The following is a 16,567-nucleotide window of genomic DNA, read 5'->3' on the forward strand; positions in this document are numbered from 1 at the left end:
CTTTGGAGTCTAGGCAAGTCTTCAACTCACGGCAATCCCCTTGCCTCAGCCCTCTGAGATCTGAACCGTCATGCCCCACCTTTTCCTTTGGATTTGAGATGAGGTCTCCTTGGGCTGGACTTGAACTCCTGGACTCAGGCAGTCTTCTGCCTCAGCCACCAGAGACACTGAGACACATCCTTAGAACTCCAGTGTGGACCACAACACTGGCTCTTCAGGAACTTTTAAAAAAACTCAACAAGTCGGGGCTGGAGAGATGGCTCAGGGGTTAAGGGCACTGGCTGCCCTTCCAGAGGACCCAGGTTCATTTCCCAGCATCCATACAGCAGCTCACAACTGCCTGTAACTCCAGTCCCAGGGGAGCCAACACAGGCACGGTATTCACACACACAGGAAGGCAGAACATTCAGGTAAAATAAAAACAAACAAAAAAGAGCAAGGCCGGATCACCCATCTCCTCAAAACCTTTCAGTGGCTCTTTACCACCCACAGAGCAGAACACAAACTCCTGACCCCCGCACTGGAGGGCTGGCTCTCAGGACTGGTGCCCCGCCTGCTTGTCCCTCCATACACGTGGCTCCACCAAGCTGTACTCTAAGCTGTACCTCTGTAGACTCATCTGTCACCCTCTCGGCCCAGGAGGGCCATTCCAAGTCTTTCCCACTATCCTGAGGCTCCTCCTCCAAGGCCAGGCTGAATGCTGCCTCCTCTCCAGAGCCGTCCGTCCTCGGCTGCTAGTCCATTTCCCTGTTCCTGCCTATGCATTCACATTAGTCTAGATCCATCCACCTTGTCTTACTGTGATCCGTGACTGCGTCTCCACCACCACCTCCACCCCCTCTGTAAGATCAGAGGCAGGACCAGGGTCATGTCTGTCTCCACAACCCCACAGGGCTTACCCCAGCGCCTGGCTCAACAACCATGTGATAAAAGAAAATGAAAATATTTTGAGAGGAAAAGATGAGAGCTAGGCAAAATATGTCCAAAAATTAATCTTGGACAGTCTCAAACCACCACTCTTCGGAGCAGCACACGGGAGGGGAGGCACGAAGAAGGCAGCTATCCTAAACTCGCAGTCAGCCCACGCAAAAACCGGAAACATTAGACAGGAACTCTCGCAGCTCCAGCCGCCACGGATTCGGAACGGAGGAGGACTGGGGTGCGGCTGGGTGTCTTTTCATCTGTTACTTCATCTAACCTTAGGAAGCAGGTGCCTTTATGCCCCGTTTTAGAGATGAGAACACGGACGTGTTTAGAAGTTAGAATCTCTTGGGTAGTTAGTGGTAGACTCAGGACTAGAACCAGACCTGTAGGATTCCAGGACCAGCTTTCCCAACCACTCTCAACCACAGTGGACGGATACAATAGCTCTCCAGGGAGGACAGAGCCTGAAGGGACTCCGGAGATACAAGGGAAAGCTCAGAGAAGGGAGTATAGGAAAGAATGTCATAACACACACACACACACACACACACACACACACACACACACCCAGGTCCTAGGCTGGCCACAAAGAGGAAAGACACAGTCCCTGAGGCTGAGTCCCTCCCAGACCTCCAGTGAGTGGACCAGCTGAGTCCCTCCATGCATGCCTGCCTGCCTGCCTGCCTTCTCTCCAGGTGAAGAGGGAGAACATCGAAGAGCCAACCCAGACCACAGCAGCACAGCAGAAACGCCTTGGGCCTTGAAACCTAGCGGGCTTGGGCTCTCACTCTGACTCAGGAAGTTTATACACTGAAGGCTCTGTGCAAACCGGTTACTCATCTATAAACGAGGCAGAGTGCCCACCTTATGAGATACCCTAAGAACAGCACAAGAAAACCCAAGGGAAGGTCCTAGAAGGGTGTCTGGCACATGAGCTTGGAAAACGTTAGTTTTCTTCCTTTCTTAGATCAGGACAAGAGGCGCACTTTAAGAATGTATTTATTTTATGCGTATAAGTGTGCCTGAGTGTACGTCTGTGTACCATGTAGGTACAGGAACTGGAGAAGGTCAGAAAAGGTGTTGGATCCCCTGGAACTGGGGTTAGAGATGATTATAAACCACTATGCGGGTGATGGGAATCGAATGGGTCCCTTGGAATACTCTTCAATACTGAGCCATCTCTCCAGTCCCCCCAATAGATGCATTTTTAGGCAGAACAGCTCAGGGAGGGGAACAAGGGATCTGGGCCTATGACATTCAGTCGTCCCCCCCCTACCACCAAACCCGGGCTGGCCGACAAGCCCCCGTCTCGCCACACCTGAACTCTACCCCCTAGACCTCACTGTCCTCGCCTCCCATACTCAGTGTAGCCAGGAAACTGCACATGACCATTGTATGGGCCTCTGACACGGGAATCATAGACTTGGCCATCACGTAGGCCATCCTCCCTAACCCTCTCCTGCCCCATCCATCTGTCGCTGTCTACACTCGGTGTGGCTGAGACCAGCACAGGACCACAGCTTTAGCCACCAGAGGTGACCAGAGACAGTGCCCCATCTTCTCACTTTGTGTAGTCATGCCTGAGCTGGACCAAAGCAGGAGATTCCTACTGTCAGGTAGACAAGCCAGCATCCAGACCTTGGGTCTCTGTGCATCCCAGCACTTCCAACAGCTCCAGAAAGGCAGGGGCAGGGATGGAGGTATAGCTGAATGGCAGAATATGGGCTTGGCATACAGAAGGCCCTGGGCTCAAGCGCGACATTCAAGATGACATCCAAGGGTAGTCAAGACACCTCAGCCAGTTTCCTCCTCCATCTCCATCTCTCCTTGACTGGCCAAGCCACTGCCAGCTCCCCATGTGAGCCAATCCCACTTTCCTTTGAGAAACTGGAGAGCCACGGCTCAGTACTACTGGCTATTCTTGCCGAGCCCTGTTCACCTTCACACTGCCTTTACCTATGAATTTCACACCAGCCCTACAGTTCCCATTTTTACTGACAATCACTAGGAAAAGACACACAAAAGGCTGTCGTCTGTGTCGTTAACCTTCACAAAGTCACAGGCTGCGGGGCTCAACCCCAGGTCCCTAGCCTCCATCGGTCACCGGGGCTGTGGGGGAGTGAGCAGCGCACACCTTCCTCTTGGTCACGCTGCGCAGCAGCTCAGCCTTGCTCCGCAGCAGCCCCTGGCCGGCCAGCTCCCGCTCCTCCTCCGCGCGACTCTCCCGCTCCAGCTGCTGGAACTCCAGGTCCTCAAAGAGCTTTGTCTCCGTCTCCAGAGCGTCTGCCTCCTTCAACGACAGCGACACCCGGGGTTGGGTGGGGGTGCTCTCAAAGCCACTCTGGGCCAGGCCACAGAGCCATGAGTTCATGGGGGCTGGACCCGGGGAAACTGGGGAAGAAACCGGCCCCACCGCCCAAACTCCCTCTGCTCGGTTGGCGGAGCCCTTTTCGTGGACATCGCGGTCTGGAGCGCTGATCCCCACCCAACCTTGCCGGTCCCCTTTCCAAGCCACTGCACCGACCCTAGTGTCCGGCAGGTACTGCAGGGGCCAGGTGGTCCCGTCCCACCGCTCTCCTGTCTTCGGTCTGGGCGGTGGCCCACGGGGGCCAGGGGGAGGGGGCTGGTGGAACTGACCCTTCTCAGCTGCTCCTGTAACTGTTCCCGCACAGACTCGGGGCAGTTATCGAGCTGCGTCTGGAGCTCGGCGTAGAGCGCCTGGCGGGCCTCCAGGTGCCTCCGTCCCGCGGCCAGCTCCGCCCTCTCCTGGTCGGCGGGAGGGGAGGGAGGCGGGGCACAGGGGAGAGAGAACACACACTCCTCAACTCCGGCCCGGCGCGGGGGGGGGGGGGCGCAGGGGGGGACACCCGGAGTGGGGGGCAAGCACCGAGACAGAAGACAGCAGGAGAGGAAGGAGGGCACGTGGGAGAGGAGGCGTGGAGCAGAGGTGTGAGACGGGACTCAGGCCGGGGGGTGGGACGGGGGACGGGGGGACGGGAGGGGGACGGTGTAACAAAGGCAGAGGTGTGGGGGCAGGGTGGAAATGTTGGTCCCTTTAGAAACTAGTTTAGGTAGGTCCTAGGACGGGACCTTCCGTTTCCGCTCCAAACCAGAGTCAAAGCTGGTGCGTCGTGGCAAGAACTGAGCCTCGAGCTCTGCCACCGTCCCGAGACCAAAATTTAACCCTGGGGAAAATGGGAGTGGTGGGAAGAGTTAAATCCAGGAGTTGAGGGTGCAGGGGGAGCTGAGGATAGCAGAGCTACAGCGGTGCGGCAAGGGGACCCCAGCCCAACCCCCACGGCCTCCCTCCCCTCCTGCCCAGGGTGGGGGTGGGGTGCCAGCAAAGCAGGCTGAACTTCAGTAGGGATGAGGGTTGCAATTAGTTCGGCCCGTTGCCATGGTAATAGGAGCCCCAGGAGTGGATACAGGGAGGAGGTGGATGGCTCTGTCTGGGGCGAGATGACACCTCTGAGGGCGGAAAGGGGGACTAGGGGAGGAGATGGTGAGTCACCCCTCCGAAGGACAGGCAGAGGAGAAACTGTGATTACTGATTCCAAAGCCAGAGTGGGGCCATGGGCTGGAAAGCTGGGAGGGAGATCATGAGAACCTTCTCACCACCACCATCACCGTCACCACCTCCAACACCTGGACCAACCAGAGGGGAGGCCAAGTCCAGGCCTCTGAGCAATCTCGGTTAAGTGAGGCTAGCCAGGTTGCTTGTGGAATGCCTCACCTCTAAGGAATATAGTCCCATGCTGCAACTGCCCAGCTCACCTACCCACCTACCCAGAGGGAAGGCCTTGATCAGGCCAGGCCCTGAGGTCCAGACACCACTGCCTTTGAATTATCCTGTGTTCTAGGAGGCCTCCAGGAGGAAAGGAGGGAAGGGACCGTCTAGATTCAGCAAGGATGGGTAGCCACTCAGTGGGCGGAAAGGCCCTGTCCAAGCCCTCCAAGGCTGTGCCCACATCTGGACCTCCATATCACTCAGCTCCAAAGGGCGAGGCAGGAAAGACACACTCCAACCCCTGCCCTTCAACATTCTGGAGGCAGCAGCCCAGGCCTTTCCAGTAGGAGGTGCTGTCTGGGCAGAACAATTCTTGGACCATGCACACCTTTCCCCAACACACACACACACACACACACACACACACACACTCACACACACACACACACACACACACACACACACACACCCTTCCTCATACCTCTCCTGCCAATGATCCACTAAGCAAAATTTAGCTGTGCCTTCCTGCCAGTTCCTTTCTGATCATGGGGTCCCACACCAAGAAAAGAAGGAGGCAACATTAGAAGGGAGAGGCCAGGGGCACAAAGGCACCCATGGAGTTAGTAAAGCTGGCATGACCCAGCCCTGCCTGGGTGGCCTGGCAGTTAGGGGCATGCGGAGAGCCCAGGACAGTGATTAGAAGGGGCGTTAGTGCAGGCCTGGTCGGCAAGCATGGGGTTAATTTGGCACAGAATCTCGGAGTGTGGTTTTGGGGGCCAGAGCCAAAGCTCCATTTAAAAAAAAAAAAGAGGAGGTGGGGAGGCATTGAATTAAGATTCTCAAAATTGAGAAAAAGAGGAAGATAACTTTCAAAAAAAAATAATAATAATCCAGAAGGAAAATTAAACTTCTTAGAAAAATACTGTCAAATCCAGAAATAGATGAACCCTCTCCACTTCAGAGCTTTTGGCACGCTGTTGGGCGTCTTGGACATGGCTGGCACAACCCCCGTGGGACGCAGCAGCCCCTGAAGACGGGCACGGAATCTGAAAGGGGCAGGAGCTGGGACTATCTGGGACGGGAGGCTGCAGACCCTGATGACAGGAAACAGAGACCTGTGGGCCATCTCCCAAAGACCACATCCTAAGCACCTGAGGCATGCTCGAGGGAGGGCTTCTCCTCCTGGTGGGTCCCAAACCTGAATCATGCCCCCCACCCCAGCGGCACCAGTCCTTCGGGCTGTGCCCACTGCCCAAGAAAGGGCTTTTAGCACTTGCTAGAAGAACCGCGCAGGCTCCAGAATGGCAGGCACCCAGGCAACCAGAGGTAGCACAGAGATCCAGATAAATGAGACCCCAAACACCAGCCCAGCCCCTGGCAGTACCATCCAAGCTTGTACCTTCCAGAGAGAAGAACCCCTCATCCCTGGAGGGTTACAGAGACCATCTGGTGAGCAGGATGGATGTGGAAGGATGCACAGAGACCATGTGATGTGCAGGTTGGATGTGGAGGGATGTACAGAGACCATGTGGTGTGCAGGATGGATGTGGAAGGATGCACAGAGACCATGTGGTGTGCAGGTTGGATGTGGAGGGATGTACAGAGACCATGTGGTGTGCAGGATGGATGTGGAGGGATGTACAGCCCTAGGAAAAGCATTTCTCGTACTCTTCTGGGCCACTGGTGGTCAGGTATGGGTTACCTTGTCCCTCTCCTTCTGGATGCCCGTCTCCAAGGCCACCAACTTCTCCTGCAGCTGGTCCATCGCCCTCTGTTCTTTCTGCAGCAATGTTCTCTCTGCCTCCCTCTCCCCCTGCAGCAACGCCCTCTCCATTTCAGCCTAGACAGACACCAGGACCCTCATCAAGACAGGGAACATGGGGTGGGGTCCCCCCACAGGGCCTGCACACATCCCGGCCGGCTCACCTCTCGGGCTGCCTCCTGCAGCTGCTGCTCCAGCTCCTTGACTCGGACCTTCAGCTGCTCTACTCGCCCCAGCACCTGAGCCCTCTCCTCTTCCACGGCCAGCACCTCTCCCTGGAGCTTCCCGCTCGGAGCATCTTCATGCTGGAGGGGAGAGGGCCACCCTTGGAGGAAGTCTAGAGCCTTCCAGGGTCAGGCAGACTAAGAGGGTGGATCGCACATTCCTCAAACAACTTGAAAAGGGTAACGAGTCTAAAACAGGAGACCACTTTCCTCCCAGCCAGGAAGCTCAGCTATAGGGAAAACATTTACCGGAGTGCCTGAGCTGGGTGGGGCCCCCAAGAAAAACAGGCCATAAAGCACATTTATAGCTTGGGAAAGTCATGGTCACCTCCCTTTTCCTCCTCGCTCCCAGTTGCTCACCTCTGGTCTCAATCAAACCTTGATCCTTTCTCACTCTCCCTCCTCACCGGGCCCTAGCATTCCCATCAGCCCCTGGTCCCGCCCCCCAGCCCCCTAACCTCCTGCTGGGTGCTCTCTGTGCTACTGCACTCTTCTTTGAGATTTTCTTCATCAGAGCGTTCCATGCTCTCCCACAGGCGCTGGGAGGCAGCTCCGGACTCCTCACCGCTCCTTCCAGAGACCACCGTGGCTCCTGTCAAGCCTCTGGAGGGCCTCCGGCCTGCCAATGCCAGTGCTGCGGTGGCCTCTCCAATACTGGGCAGTTCCCCAGATTCGGGGCCCCCGTCAGCCCGGCTGTACTCGGCACACAGGTTCAGGATGGTCTCCAGGCGTTGGCGTTCCTAGGGACAATGGACGGGCAGAGCATGAGGAGCAGAAGTCTGAGACCCAGCGTGGCCCGAGTCGGGGTGTGCTGAACACCAGGGATTCTGGGCCCAGCATCGTGAGGACAGCCTCCACCTCAGGATCTGTGGGAAGGACAAGTGTAGTGTCGCACACCTTTAATCCCAGCACTCTGGAGGGCAGAGACTGCTGGCACATCTCAGAATCTGAGGCCAGCCTGGTCTACATAGTGAGATTCAGGCCAGCCAGCCAAAGACTAGTGAGACACTAACTAAACAAAAATAAAGAAATGAAAAATTCAGCCGGGCAATAGTGGCACACACCTTTGATCCCAGCACTCAGGAGGCAGAGGCAGGCAGATCTTCATGAGTTTGAGGACAGTTCTATCTATAGATCTAGTTCCAGAACAGCCAGGGCTACACAATGAAACCCTATCTCAGAAAACCAAAATTAATTAATTAATTAATTAATTAATTAGAAACTCTTGTGGGAGGAGGAGGGAAAGAGGGCCCCTCAAAAGTGGGCAAGAGACCAAGGCAGTTATGCCACCTGTCCATGTGGCTGGTGCGTCCCATCGTCCTGTTTACTTTTCCTTTCCTTCTGCCCTAGGACGGGGCTTCTTCATAGTCACACAAGGACCCATCCAAACGCACACGGGAACACACAGGGGTAGGCAGCCTGAAGACCACGCTGAGACGCGGAGCCATCCGGGTCCTCATGCCAACACAGGTTCATTCACAGGCCCCCTCCCTCCCCACAAGGGCACACTGATCCACCGGTTCTGCTACCCAGGCACACACAGAAGACACTCCATGCGCCCTAGGAGGCACATCAGCATTAACAGGTAGGTACACACAAAGACACCAGCCCTGACCTGCACACGCACCGATAAACACAGTCTGCTGGGTGGGCACCTGCAGACAGACAAGGCCGGAAAGCAGACCACAGGCCACAGGACCTGACAGTCCAGACACAGAGAGAAAAGGCAGCTAGGACGCTGTCGTCCTTCCCTGTCCCACCTCAGCTCCAAGTCACTCGGGCAGCCAACCCTTTGCTCCTTACCGGCAACGTAAGCTAGCCAGGTGTGAGCAAGTACTCTATGGTCTGTCAATCTATTCTCCCACTAAATCCTGACGCAGAAATGGTCACCTCTCGGGTGCCTAGGAAGTGAGGGAACAATGGTAGTCATGTTCCTGGTCTCTATCCTCCTCATCTACATAAATATAAAAACCCCCAGCCTTGACTTTCAAGCCCAGATCCTGACTGAGTTTCTGGGGTCTCTGACATCACATCGCTCGCTCACACCACCTACATTTGAGCCTCAACTTCCCATCCCACAACACTTACCCAGCTTCCTTCCTGCTGCTGGCCAAGTTGTGTGGCAAAAAACCCAGGAACCAAGCCTCAGCACCCAGAAGGCTGGGCCTATGCCTCACCCCCGCCCTAGGACCCAGATAAGCAGCCTGGCTAAGGTAGGAGAGGCAGGGTGCGGGCGGGCGGGCGGGCAGCCTCTGACTTAAAGTGGCAGGTGGGGCAGGTTGGGGCTAGTGGTGAGGTGTGTACCTGTGTGTGGGGATGGGGGTGGGGAGGCTGGGCCCAGCATTGCTATGCCAGGTTCACCGTCCCTCTCAGGACGAAGATCCAGGGTAGCCACAGTACAACAGCAATAAGAAGATGTAACAAGGAAAACGAGGGGTCCTGCCCCCCCACAAGGATGCTGCCCCACACCCTCACTCCAAAAGGACCAGCTGCTTCCCACATTCTCTGGGCAAATGTCCTCCTCAAACCAATTCCAGGGTACCCGTGTCCCCCCAAACCCTGGGCTTCTGCTCTCAAGAGAAGGAAGGGAGAATCCATGTTCTTGTGTGTGGGCTTCGAGCATATAGACAGCAGCCAATACCCCTGGAGTCCTGGAGCTCCCTATGCTATTTGGGGGAATCCCAGCCCTCTCCCAGCTCAGATGCCATCTCTAGGACAGCTGCCCAGAACCACACCCAGACTCGGCAGCACCACATTTATGCACACAGACACATACAATCATCACAGAGGCAGGCCGGGGGCTGCCCACCCTGTTCTCACCTCTTCCTTAGTACCATACTCTTAGAGGACCCACCTGGGCCAGAGTAAGTGGTTCACGCCCACTCAGAGAGGCCAAAGAGAAGCAAGGGGGGGGGGGGCGAGAGCTTTCCTAAAGCACGAGCCCCAGATAAAGGTGCTTTGCCGTGCAAACCTGATGACCTGAGTTTGCATCCTGGGACCCATGGAAAGGTGGAAGAAAAGAAGGACTGTAAAAACTGTCCTCTGGCCACACACTCACCATGCCATGGGCCCCCATCAGCACCCGCACTGGCAATAAATAAATGCTTTAAAACAGGAAGCCGCCAGTTCTGGTGGTGCAGGGGAGTAGGATTTGCTGCAGAAGACAGAGGCAGGAGGATCTGGAGTTCGAGGCCAGCCTGGGACACATATAGCCAGGTGGAGGTGGCGCACGCCTTTAATCCCAGCACTTGGGAGGCAGAGGCAGGTGGATCTCTGTGAGTTGGAGGCCAGCCTGGTCTACAGAGCGAGTTCCAGGACAGCCAGGGCTGTCTCGAAAAACAACAACAAAGATGAATAAGAAAATAAAGAGCCACTGAGGAAGACCGTATCCTCTGACCTCTGGCCTACACACAGACACACCCCTGCAGAGGCATGCACACACACATGCAAAAGTAAGTGAACATGTAAAAAGCCTTAGAGATTTCAAAGAAGGTTCCTCTTCACAGTACCAGGATCGTGAGATCCTGGTCACTTATCCTGAAGGTTTATCCTGAAGCAGCCCAGGCCCTGTGCACGGCCAGCTGGCCTGCCCCCATCTTGGCAGAGGCACTGCCCTAGGCAGCGGCGGCCTCCCTGGCATCGGCTCACCAGTCTCTCCATCTCCTGTTCCCGGAGCCGCTCTTGGCGCTGCCGACGGTGGTACTCCAAGAGATCGTCCTCGTTGTCACTGATCTCCGTGATGCTGTTTTTCCTCTCCCTTGAGATGGGCACCCGCAAATCCCCACTAGAAAGCTTCCTCTGGGCACGGGGGCTCTGACGAGGTGAAGCCCCAGTGAGGGAGCCCAGGCTATAGGCTGGACTCAGCCTGCCACTGAAGCTCCCTTTGCGAGGCGCCAGGGACTCCCCGAGTGTAGGCGAGGGACTCCGAGTCCTGCGGCCCCGCGCTCCCAGAGTCAGGGAGAAGTCCTCTGGCGAGGTCCCATGGGCTGCCCAGCGCCGGGGTCGGGGACTCTCAGCCACCTCCCTGCTTAGCTTGGGATCTGGGGTAGTCCGGGCGGGCAGTGGGGACAGAGCCCTTCGAGACAGGGATGGACTCAAGGGGGGCAGTTCTCGCATACTGTCCAGGCCTCGCCGGCCCAAGCGGGGACTCTCAGGAGGCTGGAGCGTCCGGGTGGCTGACCCATCTGAAAATGTCCGGCCCACCAGTTGTCGAGAGGGGCTGGTCGTTAACACCCGCTCTGTGCCTGGAGGCTCCCGGAAAGGGCTGGGAGGGCGGTCCTGGAGTGTGCCAATCTTGTTGCGGGGAGCAGGAACTGGAGGCTGGAATTTGGGGCTGCCAGGAATACTGGTGGGCTGGCTGCGGGCACCAGAAGGTGGGTATTCACTCAGGCTGATGGCCACCACGGGCAACTGCCCACCTGGTCGGGGGCTCTCAGTGGTTCTACGGGCCTCCGCCAAGACGGTGGCCGCAGGACTGTCAGTCAGAAGACCCCGGAGACCAGGGCTGGGAGGTCTCTCGTGACCCCCTTTCCTGCCCAGCCGGGGACTTTCAGAGGAGCGGGCTACACTTGGACGAGACTGTGGGGGCTGCAGAGCCAAATGGTAGCTGGAGGAACGGGCAGGCACCAGTGGGGGCACAGAAGGTCCTGGCTCCTGCCCGCTGGGTGAGTGGCTGGCACAGCTTCCACTGCTGGCTGGTGAGGAGAGCGGAGAGAACGCTGGAGAGGTGTTCTCGTAGCTGGAGCCCATGGACATGGCACCGGGGCTGGTTGGAGGGGACAGCAGGTAGCGCCCGCCATTAGCCATCGGTGACAGTGGCGATGTGGCTGCAGGCTTCTTGCCAGCAGCTCCAGGCTCCTCCAGTACCAACGAGTCCATGATTTCCTGCAGGTCCTTCTCAATAGAGCTCACCAGGGAAGTGTGGCTGGCACAGGCTGCCGGCCCTCGGGTTGCTGGCTGCGCCGTGTGGTTCCTGTTCATCAGGCTTTCCGATTCAGCTGAGGGGAAACGCAAAGAGGCCTCAAGCTCTGGTTTTTTTGGCTTTAGGGAGCCACGCACATTGCACAAGCAAGAAAGTACCACCCAGCCTCATCCTAGGGCAGTGGGGCCAGGAGAGCCGCGTTCTGGCACCAGGCTGCTCTGCCACTGACCTGTTCTGCAACCTTAGCCAAGCTCCTGTGCCCCGAGTTTCCCTCCCATAAAGGAAGATGATAGGGAGGACCTTCCTGGCTCTAACACCGAATGACTCAGGACAGAGTCAGCAACAATACCAGGTACTTACTTCTAAGCCTAGCTGTTTCTAACTCACCCCAACAGTACAGTCCTCCTGGCCCTGGTGTCCCCAACTTTCTGTACCTCTCTTTCAGGAAAAGCAAGTGGGCTCACTGAGAAAGAATGCGGACCTACTATGGAGCTGGCCAGAAGTTCCAGGGCTTTTTAGTCTAAGAGGACACGAGAGCCTCCCAATGCGACCGTCAGGGGCTGGGGTCAGGGGCTCCAGGGCTGGATGAGCAGTGAAAGCCGGGCCAGCTTATCCAATCCAGCACAGGAAAGGGATCTGCTAATGGCTGGTTCCTGGAAGCCTGGCTGAGGAGCCTCGGGGTACAGCTTAGTGTCTCCAATGATTCCATTAAACCACACCAGCGAGAGCTGGCTGTGGCCTGGCACTAGCCCTTGTCAACCAACCAGGAGTTTAGACCCAAACAGCTAAAGGAGTGACATGACCAGGCAGGGGTGGGGACCAAGCGAGCAGCCCCCAGGGGACTGAAAGACATAGGAGTAGCAAGTGGAGAAAAAGATAGGTTCTCACGGCTGACTTTGGGTCCTAATTAGTCCGCGCGGTCGCCATGTGTTCCAGTGACCACCTGCCTTTCCCGAAGTCACCAGACTCTATAGGCCACTAACCATCACCCCACCAAGTGAACCTGGCATACATGGTCCCCTGCCACAGCCCCAGCATTGGCCCCCTCTAGTTCCACAGCCATCTGAAGGCCACTGCAGAGCTTAGGGTGGCTTACACACTGCTGGCTTCCCCATCTGCACCCCACCCCACCCCAGGCAGCTGGCTGAGGGGCCTGTGTGGATTCCTAGAACAATCACCAATTCTCCTCTGAGGATCAATAATTCACACACAAGCTGCAGCTGCTCTCTGAGTCATCGGGAGGTTGGCATGGCATGGCCTGAGGGCTAAGTAGTGCCGCCATCGGGCATGATCACCAGCAGGTGGGACCCAGAGGCCACTAAGGATTCATCATCATATCCAGGTCCCCTTGAATGACGCACTCTGGTGATAGCACAAGAGGGCCAGAGTCCCAGACACTGAGTGGCATCTTCCAAGGCAGCAGGGTTCCAGGCTAACAGAATCTTATATATTAGGCACATAACTTCCCAGCTTGAGCCAAGCAGCACTGCCTTGGCTCTTTTCCAGTGACCCTATGGCCTAGCATTCTCCACCAGTCCGTGGCAGGTGGCAGTGAGCCCAGACCATTGGTATTGTCCTGCCCTAACCCTCCAAGAGTAGTTGGAATGGGCAAGGATACATGTCCAAGGGGTGCCACTTACCCAGCCTCGTGTCCCAGCTGGATACTTACCAGAGCCAGGGTTGTAGGAGGGCCCTGGGGCCCGGCCCCCTGTTGGAATCATACTCTTCATCCACTTGGCTTCAGCGGGGTGGTTAAAGCGCAGGAAGGTGGACTGACCCAGACACAACATGCAGCCTGCAGAGAAAGCAATCACTTAGAAGCCACCCCAGCCACAACGCTAACACGCTTACCCTCAGCTCCCGAGAGCCAACCCTGCCTATACTCACACTGTCCGTACAACGCATATCTGACCTGCCTCTCCCTGCGATGGAACCCACTGACGAACTCCACAGCAAATGTCAGAGTAGGAAAGATCACTGGCAGATAAGTTCCCAAAATCAGAGTCCTCCCGCTAGCTCCTCACTAGCTACGACATCTTCAGGTGACGCCACTCCACCTCCAAGCTAGTTCTCTCATAAAAACGGGACACTTGATACTACAGAGCTCCCAGAGTTACTAAGACTGTACATGTGAAAATTCTCTAGAAGGAGAAAAAGGTTTTCAGAAAAAAATGAACACTCAGGAGCTGGAAAGATGGCTAGTGGGTCAAGAGCACTTGCTGTTCCTGCGGAAGACTGGGATTTGGTTCCCAGCATCTACAAGGTAGCTCAAAACCAACTGGTAACTCCAGTTCCAAGGGCTGTGATACCTTCTTCTGAGGTCTGAGGGCACCAGGCATACATGTGGTACCCTTACACACGGGCAAGCAAAACACTCCACATAAAATAAATAAATCAAAGAAAGAAAGAAAGAAAGAAAGAAAGAAAGAAAGAAAGAAAGAAAGAAAGAAAGAAAGAAAGAAAGAAAGAAAGAAAGAACAATCAACACCGATGTGTCCCTGTGATCTGTTGAACTGCCCCTTAGGTAAAGGGCTTAGTCTGAGAGGCAGCATCTTCCAGAGTCACACACACACACACACACACACACACACACACACACACACACACACACACACACGGTGACAAGTAAAACACCACAGATCAGTCAGGTGCCCTGGCGGGGCTCAGAATTTACTCCGATCCCTTCCTATGCTGTGACTTCAGGAGGGCTACCACCCTCTCTGAGCATCTAGAGAGCGAGCTCTTCACTTTTTTGGACAAAGCATCCCTGGCTGTCTCTTGGTCTGCCGCAGAATCTAGCCAGTTTTATGCCACTGGGCTCAGCTTGAGCCAAACACATTCCCAGGCAAGAGACACAAGCCCAGTCCTGCCCAGGAAGTACGAGTGCATAGAAGGAGGTGGGTATGTGGGAGCCAGAAAACGTAGCCAGGGGCTCAGGAGTGTGCACAGCAGCAGGTGTGCCCACAAGCGCCTAAGCCTGGCTGGCAGGATTCCTCCTCCTGGCCATGCCAGGTGTTTCCAGGCTCCTGCAGAAGACACTGCACTGGAAGGTGCCAGAGCCCCAGGGCTCTCTACGACCTAGCCTTCCAATTTGTCCACACTCCCGGCCCCAACCTCCTGGCTACCCAATCTGGTGCTACTCAGAGCCCCATGCTTCGCGCCAGTCCGGGCTAAGACTGGCAGGGAAGCCTGCATTCCAGGACGTTGAGGCAGTTCAGCTCAGGGAAGGCTGCAAGGGCAAGGGACATCCCAGGCCAAATGGGTACTTTGACAGGACCCCCACACACACTGAGCTCAGAGGCCTGATCCTGAGACCCTGGACACTGAGGGGCTGACAGTCTAAGACGCCCACCCACAGCAGAAAACTATAGGGGACAAAGCCACCCACTACTTTGGCACACCCACAGGCCCTCCCAGGCAGACGGCACCATCAGTTCTAAAGGCTGATGGGTGGTTGAGAGAGCAGGGAAAGCCTGGCCTGCCAAGCCACCAATCAGAGGAGCTAATCCCATAGTAATCATAACTGGCATAAATAATAGTCACCCAAGCCATCCACCTAATTACAACTACAGCTGTTTCAGAGAAAGCCAGCCGCCCCCTCCCCTTTCAGGCAAATATTTAACAGTCTAATTAATGATGAGTTTTAAGGGTAGACAGGGTCACTCAACTCCAGGGGGATGGGGGCAAGGGGCTGCGGCTGACCACACAGTCCAAACTGGGCAGCAGGTGGGGAGGATAGGCGGAGTCTATCCAAATAGTGCCAGAGCCACCCAAGGAGCACTGGGTAGCTAGGGACCCTCTACCCTGGCACCTACAGCCTGGAGTCACTGCGCTGCCCTGCCCCCCACAGGGGGTGTGGCCATGTTGCTCCGGGCTATAAATAGTGGTGCCAGGCACTGGCGCTGTATTAATAGAGTGGGCAGGAGGGCAGCGGAACAGAGACCAGAGGAGCTCTGGCCCAAATTAACTTACTATTTGTACTCAGGGGCCCCAGGCATTGCTCCAACCCTGGCACCTCCTGCCCCCAGCGACCTGAATAGTCCGTCGATGTTAGGAAGCCCCTGTCTGCTCAGACTCCACATCCCCAGGACTAGCTCTCTCCAGAATCCCAGGAAACCCTGGTCATCCAACCCGAGTCAAAGTCCCTGCTTTGTCCTCCCTGCCTAGAAGGACTCAGGGTCCAGCGGTGTACAGGTGGGTGGAGGAGCTGCACATCTGGAGGGAAGACACTAGGCAAAGGAGAGGGTGGATCCTGTTTGCGAGATGCAGAAGGGAAACACCCCACGCCGACTCACACACCGACACTCAGAAACCATACAGGCTCACGGCCATATGGGCAGACATGCTGCACACTCGGAGCGACAGCCACTGCCCGGCTGGCCACACAAATAGAATGGACTGGCCAAAGGGAAGTTGGGTGATGGGAGAGAGACCGTGGCTCTTCCCATCGGAGACTCTTTTAGTCATAGCACAGGGTCCCTCAACCTAAGCAGGACCCCTCAACAGGCTCCGGAGGCGGGTCCCATGGAGCAGACTGCTTCCCCGGTGGTGGGGAAGATGGGGTCTGCACAGCCACTCAGTAACTCAGACCCCCACTCAAAGGCGTTCTGAGCACAACCACCCGTCAGATTCACAGCCTCAGGCTCCCAAAGAGGGGCGAGGACCCCATTCTCTTCCTTGCGTCCCCCCTTCCCAGGACGCCCCTCCCAGCCGGAGCGTCTACGCCCGGTTGCCTGGGGCAGTGGCTGGCCGGGCTGAGGACTCACCGCTGAACCCGGACCTCCAGACCGTTGGCTCCCACTAGCCTGGGCCCTGCAGGTCGCCCGCCTGCCCTGGGCCTTTGAGGGGGCGGGCCGACCTCCCGCGCCGCCGGCTCCAGGCGCGGTGCAAGCAGCCAGGCAGCGAGCAGCCGCCAATGCCCGGGGAGGGGCGGGCCGGCCACCAGTGGCGGGGGAAGGGAGCCAGAGAGGGAGGGACAAAGGCGAGGAGGAGGGGAAGAGGAAGTGATG

The 16,567-nt window shown here is 56.6% G+C and overlaps 1 protein-coding gene across 35 annotated transcripts in view; it reads right to left on the minus strand.

Annotated features, from left to right (window-relative positions):
- Nucleotides 1-16,567, minus strand: part of Phldb1 (pleckstrin homology like domain family B member 1) — a 47,930-nt gene that overhangs the window by 17,972 nt on the left and 13,391 nt on the right. For 16 of the 35 annotated variants that reach the window (XM_042280791.2, XM_076576129.1, XM_076576127.1 and 13 more), the window contains exons 5-11: nucleotides 13,228-13,353; nucleotides 10,286-11,634; nucleotides 7,096-7,377; nucleotides 6,578-6,718; nucleotides 6,354-6,491; nucleotides 3,562-3,690; nucleotides 3,059-3,214 (exon numbers count right to left, since the gene is read on the minus strand). In XM_042280791.2, the coding sequence (XP_042136725.2) occupies nucleotides 3,059-3,214; nucleotides 3,562-3,690; nucleotides 6,354-6,491; nucleotides 6,578-6,718; nucleotides 7,096-7,377; nucleotides 10,286-11,634; nucleotides 13,228-13,353 (2,321 nt within the window). Of the gene's footprint in view, nucleotides 1-3,058; nucleotides 3,215-3,561; nucleotides 3,691-6,353; nucleotides 6,492-6,577; nucleotides 6,719-7,095; nucleotides 7,378-10,285; nucleotides 11,635-13,227; nucleotides 13,354-16,324; nucleotides 16,490-16,567 lie in introns of those variants that run through there. The other 19 variants (XM_042280793.2, XM_076576132.1, XM_076576130.1 and 16 more) reach the window with 4 other exon arrangements.

Source organism: Peromyscus maniculatus, chromosome 7 (assembly GCF_049852395.1).
Source record: "Peromyscus maniculatus bairdii isolate BWxNUB_F1_BW_parent chromosome 7, HU_Pman_BW_mat_3.1, whole genome shotgun sequence".
NCBI lineage: Eukaryota > Metazoa > Chordata > Mammalia > Rodentia > Cricetidae > Peromyscus > Peromyscus maniculatus.